At 46.0% G+C, this 9,429-nt stretch overlaps 1 protein-coding gene across 1 annotated transcript; it reads left to right on the top strand.

The window, feature by feature from the left end:
- The first annotated feature begins 170 nt into the window (after positions 1 to 170).
- On the top strand, positions 171 to 8,027 carry zc3hc1 (zinc finger, C3HC-type containing 1). The gene is made up of 10 exons (XM_035424620.1): positions 171 to 350; positions 1,322 to 1,424; positions 2,072 to 2,222; positions 2,649 to 2,732; positions 2,836 to 2,963; positions 3,340 to 3,488; positions 3,869 to 4,103; positions 4,672 to 4,872; positions 5,921 to 6,145; positions 6,851 to 8,027. The coding sequence occupies exons 1-10, from the start codon at positions 214 to 216 to the stop codon at positions 6,917 to 6,919; spliced, it is 1,482 nt and encodes a 493-aa protein (XP_035280511.1). The 5' UTR covers positions 171 to 213; the 3' UTR covers positions 6,920 to 8,027.
- Positions 8,028 to 9,429: the final 1,402 nt, after the last annotated feature.

Genomic DNA, 9,429 nt, shown 5'->3' with positions numbered 1-9,429 from the left:
ACAGGGGAAAATGACTTGAGGAAGGCGAACATAATTCTTTTTTTTAAATTAGGGCATTATTAAACATTATATGTACTTATAATTTCTTAATTTACCGTAAGATGATGGCGTTTAAAGCTCTTAAAAAACAAAAAATAATAAGCTCGTAAAGCGGAACTTCATTAGCGGAGACTTTGAGGGACAGGGGAGGAAGAAGTTTAGGACGGACTGAACATGGCGACGTTTGGCGGTTGTGGGAATAATCGTGTTGATAACTTTGATGGCAAAAATAAGTCTCCGTTAGTTACACCGCAAAAAGTTCGTGAACTTCTCAATGAAGGCGTTGTTTCTGAGGAAAGAAGACGGCATTGGTGAGTTATTTGGAAATCCCTGCACGGTTTTATTGTATAACTATGTAACTGAAGGCAAAGGGGCGTGTTGGTAAGCTAGCTGAGCGCCCTATAGCTAGCTATGATAGGTAGCAAGTAGCTGCGCGCGGCTATGATGAAATATGTTCTTGTTTTGCAGTTTGTGAGCTCAAGATCATAAATCGCCCAGCTGAGCTATCGCTATCTGGCGGCTTCAGCTGGTGTGTGGCTATGGGCTGTTGGTAGCGGCGTGCTTGTTATGTAACCAGATAAAATAACGCGAAGAATGTTTGCAAAAATAAGCACATTTGAAATCTGTTAAGCAGATGGCATTTCTGAACGCAAATGTGGCCATCCAATTAACTTGCGAACTTCATTTCTTACTTGACTGACGAGCGTTATGTAATTTATACATGTGCACCTAGCTCGTTAACTTTGCCTGGCTTTATTAGCTGACTAGGCTAACATTTTTTGCTGTTCTTCTTTCCTCCCTTCATCCAGAAATATACTTTGCCCATTAATTTGCAAAAGTAGTTGGTATTCCTTGGCTAGTCCTTATTTTGTTAGATAGATAAAAGTTTATTTTTAACAGTACTAGGCAGAGTAAAACTTTTGCCAGCTAACTTTAATACAAGAAAGTACACCGTTATTGTGCAGACTTAGTTGGTACGGGATATTGAGGTGTAAGTTAATGCTTTGATGGAAATAATGTTACAAATAAATGTCTAATTTATAAAAAAAATTCACGTAACATGTTACACCTTGAGTGCCGTAATGTGGCAGTCAAAGCATTTATGGTAAGGCATAAGAGAAGGTATACCTAAAAGCTTGTATGCACAGTTGGAAGTAATGCAATGGAGATGTTTTGAACTCATGATTGCATTTACATCCCTCAAATGTACACATGCCCCAAAGACTAAGATTAACCTAAAACTGTCAACAAATAATTCCTGAACCCCGTTTCTGTGTTTCAGTGTGGAGCAGGAAGCAGAACCAGTGAATCCCAATGGCCTTGGAGCGGTCCCCTGCGAAGCCGTGAGCAAAGAGGCCTTCTTCTCACGAGTGGAGTCGTATTCCATATCCTTCCTCGCGTGCTGAGTTTTATTAATGTACAGTGTGAGACAAAAATGCAGTACAATCCCCCAAGTACTGGGTATGTACCAAGTACCAGGTAAATATGTGCAAAAAATAGAGAATAATTGGGTAATTACCACTGGTAAAAATAGTACACAATTACCCTGGGGCTATAACCAGCCTAAGCATTTGATAACTACGAGATAGTCACTTGAATTGAGGTGTTTCGAAGTAGTTCAGTGTTGGTTTCTTAGTATTTACCTTTTTTTTTTTTAAACCAGTGGTAATTACTCAATTATGTGGTATTCTCTCAACATATTTACCTGGTAAGGGCTAGCTACAGCTAATTTGACAGGATCTCACTTTCTCATTCTATATTACAGGCATTCTATGACATCACAAAAATGTGACATATGTTATCATTCTGTAGATTGTTGAAAAAGGGAGGTGGGGCTAAAAAAAAAAAGTCAGCTATTGGATCTTTTAGAGCTTATCTCTTGTCTTTAGTTCAACAAAAAACATTTTTTTAACCTTGTGAATCATGAAATCGGACGCCGCCTTCCAGTTGGCTGGTGTATGTCATTTGATGTAATATCTGGCGCTTGCCCTTTAAGTTTCTCACGGTCAGTGTGTTCCTTTACTGTGCGCACTGTCTGAAATGGGCTGGGAAGCCCGCTGTCCTGTCCCCCCTGAGGTGTGCGAGGTACGGCTGGATCAACATCGACTGCGACATGCTCAAGTGCTCCAGCTGCCAGGCCTTCCTCTGCGCCTCCCTGCAGGCCTCCCAGGACATAGAGAAGTGTGAGCCTTTCCTCCGTCTCCATCGCTTCCCTCGCCGCCATTACATTACAGGCATTTAGCAGACTCTTACCCAGAGTGACTTGCAAAACATTTTACATAGCATCTTACTTTACATCCGTTTATACAGATGGATATATATGGAAGCATTGCAGGTGAAGTACCTTGCTCAAGGGTACAACAACAGTGTCCAATGTAGGAGTGGAACCTGAAACCTTTAGGTTACAAGACCAGCTTCTTACCCATTATACTACACTGCCGCCACCATCGTGAAGGCAACCAGCTGTGGTGCTGTGGTTCATTTTTAAAAGCTGTGATTTGGGGTTTGAGTAAGTGGGATTGAGATCAAAAATATATTGTACGTACTGTCAAGGTTTTGCTTTGTAAAATGAGCGTTTTATTTGAGAGGGTTTATTCTCCTGTTTACAGATGAAGGACGGATACTAGAGTTGACGAAACTACTGCAGACGCAGCACGAGAAGTTCTGCTTCTGGCCTGATTTTCCCTGTCCAGGTAAAGAGTCTGTTTCGGGCTTGTTTTCTGGAGCTTGTTGGAACCGTGCCTTCGAGTCTTGAGTGGACGTGGCTTGGAGTTGAGCGTTTGCCTTTTTTCGCAGACCGTTTCTGGATGGTTCCGGTGAACGAGCCGGGCGTCCTCCTCGCCGCCTTCCTGGAGCGCTTCAAGAGCTCCTGCCTGCTGGAGCTGCAGCTGCCAGCCATGAAGCCCGAGCACCTGAAGAGCATGGTGAGCCTGGCTGCAGACCCACTCTCAGCGGCCCTACGCTGTATCTACGGCTACAAGAAAACCGGCTCTGCGAATCGGAGAAGATATGATGCAATGCTAGAAGAGTGTAGCTGGAAGAACGTGCAGTAACTGAGGTCCTAGAAATATAGCAACGTTTTAGAAGTGCAAGATCCCTTTTTGTAGTGTTGGCAAAAGTATTGTTGAGCAAAGTCTAAGCGCAGTGGCTTCAAACTTTTCCTTTGTTAAACGGGAAGAAGGCAGATAGCGTTGCCATGGCAACCAATGAGCATTGCTCCTGCCGGGAGGCCGCGCTTTGATTGTGACGTGTGCGTGGCCGCGCCACGTCATACTGAGGCTGTGCTTTGGCCCTTCCCAGTCTCTGACGGAGGAGGTGATGGGGATCCTGCTGCAGCTGATCGAGGAGGAGCTGAGGAAGGAGGGCCGGTCACCCGCCAAGCTGCTGACTGAGCCGCTTTCCATACAGGTGGCCGCCTGCATCGTGGCTCTGTGCGGATGGGCTGCCAGGTAATGAGGGGCATTTTACCCATAATGTCCTTTTAAATATGATTTCCTTATTGTACTACAAATGCAATGGTATATGAATATTTTATTTACAATATTTTACTACTACTATGCAACTTCCTGTTCAGTCTCCCATAATGCATTTCTTCCCCATGTTTGCAACAATTCAGTTGTCCAGCATTGCAGCCTGGGAAAATGAGAACTACAAAAAGAACATAATCACTTCAACGTGTAAAATTTGTGTGAACTTCCTGTTCATGTTGAAACTACAATCCCCATAATGCATTTCTGCAGCTGAGCTCTGAACGTCCTTCATGTTTTGTCATCTGAAACTTCCTGTTCATCTTACTGAAACTACAATCTCCCACAATGCATTCCTCCAGCCCCACCCTGAACTCCCTGCACCTGCCTGTCCTCACCTGCTCCTACTGCCAGCGCAAGGTGGGGCTGTGGAGCTTCCACCAGATCGAGGGGATGGTGGGCGACGGGGACGAGTCCTTCAGCACCCCCTCCACCCCAGGCCCCGGACCAGAGGGCCGGGCGGACCGGACCACGCCCTCCTCCCCTACGCCCTGCCGCATGAAGCTGCGTAGCCAGGACTCCGGCCGCCCTGAGCAGGTAGGCCCGTCCCTCAGCCCTGCGTCAGAGACGGGCGTCGGTGCTGTTTTGGGCTCTTAGAAGATGCCTGTGAAATTAGAACACTCTCCGGATCTGTAAATCCCGCATGTGTTACCAACCATGACGTGTTGTCGTTTGAAATAAGAATCGTGGTCTGAATATACTGGAGATTTATTTTTAAATTGTTGGTGATTAGCAGGGTTTTTGCTTGCATTTTAAGGATTAAAACTGGGCTGCCCTGCCCTGTTCCTGGAAATCTACCAGCTTGTAGGTTTTCGTTCCAACCCTAACAAAGCATACTGCATTCAACAGTAAGAGATGTCATTGTGCTGCTAATTAGTAGAATCAGGTGTGCCGAGTTAGGGTTGGAATGAAAACTTACAGTAGATCTCCAGGAGCGGCATTGAGCAGCCCTACGTTAAAGTGTTTAAGTTTAAGTGTTTGACCCAGGTGTGTGTGTCTCTGTGTCTGTGTGTCTGTGTGTGTGTGTGTGTGTGTGTGTCTCTCTGTGTGTGTCTCTCTGTGTGTGACTGTCTGTGTGTACATGTGCATATGTGTGTCCCTGTAGCCGGAGACCTGCCCGTCCCCAGTGGCTCGAACCCGGAGCAGAGACTCCCCCAGCCCCAGCGAGGAGCCGCCCAGCCCCCTGCTCCGGGGCAAGAGGCCGATGACGCGCAGCCGCGGGCAGGGGGAGGCGCCCGGGGGGGAGGTCCCCTCCAGCCCCCAGCGAAAGGCCAAGCGGCCCCGCCTCTCCTCCACCGGCAGCCCGGTACGGAAAACACCGGCAAATACCGGGCAATACCGGGCCTGCCCGCGCGAGCGAGCGATTAGTGCAGGGGTACTCTGACCTGGCCCTCTGGGCCTGTGCTACTGCTGGGTCCCATATGTTGGGTTTTGTGGTCCGTGCTGCAAACCAAATTTCCTTTGGGGCAATAAAGTTGAAGTTGGTTTTCATTCAGGGACTGATTTAAACCCGACACGCCAGGCGAGTGTAAACTCTGACTAATCAGTGACATTTTTTGGACTATGGACTGTCAGGCAGAAGAGAAAACCAGCAGTACTACTGACCTCAAGGGCCAGGTCTGAGAATCCCTGGATCAGTAAAGGTGGGAGAAATGTGGTAGACTAGCGACTGGGCCAACCTGGCCAGGATTAACAGGCAGTTGTGTTTGAGTATTCAGATTTACAAGAATGAGTTGCAGGCAGCCATTCAAAGCTTTTTTCTGTGGGGATTCTACAGTGACAGAGCATGGAGAGAGGGACGACGGCTGTCCTCTGGCTTTTCTCTACAGCTTTGTCTATATATTTACTTGCTTATTTACACTCATCAGAAGTTGTAGCAAGTTGAAGTTTAGACGTTATTACACTTTAACCATTCGCTAGCCAATGTTGACTTCCTGAAAACCCACCTGATTGAAAATGTGCTGCACCTTCACCATCTTTTCAGACAGATATAAACTAGAGTGCTTGTAATATGTCTTGGATTTATATAACGACTTGCTAACATTCAAAGCGCTATAGAATGAGGGGGAAACTCCTCAACCACCACCATGGTGATGCACGGCAGCCATTTTGTGGCAGAACACTCGCCACCCATCAGCTGAGGTGCAGAGGGAGATAGTGATTTCAACCAGTTAAACTGGGGGATGGTTAGGTGGCAGGATAAGGGAGCCAGGTTGGGAATTTAGCCAGGACACCAAGGAACACACTACTCTTTGCGATAAGTGTGAGAGGAATGAGTTTGTGCTTTTCATCCATTTTGTCCATCTCGCTAGGCTGTGCTCTGACACTGCTCGTCCTCTCCCCCCCCATCACAGGAAGGCCCCATGCACAGGAACGTATTTGACCCGGTGGCTCAGCACAGAGACTGGTGCCCCTGGGTGAGCACTGGGAGAGGTGACATGCACCGGGAGGCTCCGCCCACAGACCCCCAGGCTCCACCACCGGATACGGACGACCCCCAGCCGGGCTGGAAGGCCTCGCTCTCCCTCTTCCTGTCCATGAAGAAGTGTCTGAGCCCCACAGGAAGCAGCCCGTCTCAGGTACACTTCACCTGCCGCGCAGTGCTAACGCTAACATGCTTACAAGTAAATGAATAATGATAAGAACTACAGCAATAACAAATGTTAAACTACAATATATACAACTAAAGAGGTGATGAACCAGTCAAAAATATGGAATGCATACATTAAATTGCATTTTAAAATGCATCTTTAAAAAAAAAAAAAAAAAGAAATCATGCCTGTCTTTGATCGTCAGCCATTTTGATTAAGAGCTGAAATGGGCCTCCTCCTGTGCAGTCACTGCTGGAGCCCAAGTGGTGGTGCACAGTGTGTGAAGACAATATGGCTGACAGAGTTTCAGAACGGAGCTTGTACTTGTCTGCATCCTGAACTGATGGAGTTGCAGTTGCAAACTTAAAATTGGCTCACGAAAGCAATCAGTCATTCCAAATTGACAGAAACATGAAAAAAAACTAAAATTCAATAGAATACTGTTGTCACTTCATACCGATTAGTTGATAGAGGGTTATTGACTCTTCACTCGATACCTTTCCTAAAAATGAAAGGATAAGTTTCCAGGTATTGGCTTCAGTGTGTGTAGTGCCAAACAGGAGGATGGGTAATGTGTAAAACTGACATTTGTATGTTCTGTGCTAAAAACTGGTGTGGTTAGATAATATAACCTGTCGGCTCAGCAGTAGTGCTTAACTCATTTATCGCTTACACTCTCCGTCTGTCCTCCAGGGTCTTCATGACAAGTCGAAGAGGGTGTTTAAGATATTCCGCCAGTGGCAGGTGTCTTCCTCCCAGTAGCCCCTCCCCCTCCAGCCATGATGCATCGTCACATCTGGTGGAATATACTTTTTTGTGGGGGGGGGGGGGGTTTTTTCTTTTTTTTTTTTTTTTTTTACACGTAGAGCTGATGCCTCTGGCATCTGGTAGTGGATTTGCTGTGTGCATTTTTTTTCCATGGGGAGGTAAATCTTGTTTACAGTGGGTGGCACGGGTGAACGGGGACGACGACAAACCCAAAATGGAGGATTGTGGTAGTGGGTGGAGCCTTCCAGAGGGCAAGGTGACAGATCGGTGTCACTTGTCCGTAATTCCCTCACGTGTCAGAAGGGGGAGCCCTAAGGAGGACACAGTTAAACTCATCGCCTCAGAGACTGGCTGCTGGAGACGCAGCATGCTACAAGACACAAGGAAGCCACAGCAGACCTGGTACTTGGACAATGACCGGTGCATCGAGCCCCTCGCTCCGTTACCTCACACGCAAACCGCCTGGTTGTTTCGAACCCGAGTCCTGCCCCGGGACAGAGAACTGTCTGCCCAGGAGGCGGAGCACAACGGGGGTACGATGACAGTCTTAACCCAATATGGGGGGCGCAATGATCGTTTTAACCATATCTACAAGGACACAAAGGTAACCGATTGCTAATACTGAAAGAACAGGCTTTGCTCATTGACTTACTCCAGTGAAACAAGAAACAGGCATTTGAAAGAGAAGCCATGGAGCCACAGGGAAGTGTTTGTGTTGACGTCAGATTCTAAACTGTGAATAAGCAATTCAGCGGTGTTGGAATTAGACACTTTTTAATGCTACAATGCACCTGTACTGACAGACTGTTTATTTTACAACCCTTCCTCCTGAACATTAAGAGAGGTTTTACTGCTGTTTGAACAAAGGGAAGGGCTTTTTTTTTTTTCCAGACTCGATGTGTTTAAAACTTTTGAGTATTACTCTTGTCTAGAGAACACAACTGTGCCATTGAATATTTTTTTTGGTGAAAAGCTGTAAAATATTTTGACCGAGCTGCTTTCTCTGTAACTGCTGTTTTGTAGGTATTGTAGCCCTGATAAAAGTGCATGCATTTTAAGTCATTTCTTTTAATAAAGTTTTAATGCCACAGGTGATTAACTACGATTGCTATCTTTGCAGTTATTTCCATTTTGAATTGGCGCATTGAATTGGGGATCATGGTCTTTGTGGCCTGGTCACATGGTTAGCAGTATTTGTTTTTCTATGAATGACCATCCTTGGCTTTTAACTTTAAAATGCATGTTTTCTCTTATTTCTGTTAATATAAGGGCCGTTCATGTCAAATTAACCATTTCTGTTGGGCGCGATAAAACCAACAGTAATGGGTGGGAAATACATTCAAATGTGTGCCATTGAATGAAACTTGAATAAAACAAATTGAATGACAAAAAACACTTAACTGTAATATGACGGACGGATGATATTGTCTTAACAACATGGAGGGGAAAACCCATCCTTGTCAGGGGATGACCTTTCACCTCTTTCATCACGAGCAGACCGAGTCTTGTTGGGGCTTGTAAATCGGGATTTGAAGTTGAATAGGTCATAAGAGCCCAAAACAACACGGCAATCCTCTTTAAAAGCGCGGGGTTGTGTACGTCCGTACAGGAGAGCCTGGCTGATTAAGTGTTTATGGTGTTCTCTTACTGTGTTAATCAGTGCCAGTGGTGTGAGAGCATGCGCCAGTAAGATTCCTCCAGTGGAAATGACCTTGGCTAATCCGCTGTGCTCTGTGGGGTGGCGTTGCCCCCCACCCCCACACCCCCCCCCCCCCACTCCCCGTGTTCTGCTATGGCCTGAGACGTGAAGGTGAGCTGCTATGGTATGGTATTTCTTTGTTTGTTATTTGTGTATGATTTCGATTACCTCCACACATTCAGTATTAAAAGCAGACTAACATTTCTGTCGCTTCTGAAGGAGGAATGATTTGCTGTGAAAGAAAAGCTGCATTAAACTGAGACAAACAGTGCCATGGTAAAGGCCATCGGTCCAGGGGAAATTGCATTTTAAAAGATGGCATTTATAGCTGTAGCTTTTGTTTTGAAGAAACTACAGGGACATGATCAAGGGTGAAATTGGGTTTTAATATGAGGACTGCCTCTGATTATTTGATTTGCAATTGATTTTCTTGGTAAAAAAAAAAAGTTCAATGTTGAGGCATTATATGAAAAACAGATTCGTTCTTATTGGGGATTTGAGGTGGTAAGTGCTTGAGATGCAAAGGGTTAATTGTGAGCAGTACTGAGAGGTCCTTAAGTCCGTACAATGTCTGACTTGGGCCTAGGCTGCGGCGTGTTGCTGATTATACTGTGTGAAGTCATAAAATATTCATCGCAGCGGCGGCGGCGTGTTAGCCTTCCGAGGCCTATCTGGCGGCCATGTTGTGTAATTACATTTATAAATTAGACGGCGCCCGCTGTGCTCTTGATTTTCAGAATCGGGTCGGCCTGGTCGGGGGGACTGTGGAGAGAACAATGAAATGCCCAGCTGTGAGAACCACGGG

This window comes from Anguilla anguilla, chromosome 7, assembly GCF_013347855.1.
Source record: "Anguilla anguilla isolate fAngAng1 chromosome 7, fAngAng1.pri, whole genome shotgun sequence".
Classification (NCBI taxonomy): Eukaryota; Metazoa; Chordata; class Actinopteri; order Anguilliformes; family Anguillidae; genus Anguilla; species Anguilla anguilla.
This window is presented reverse-complemented; position numbering and strand designations above follow the sequence as displayed.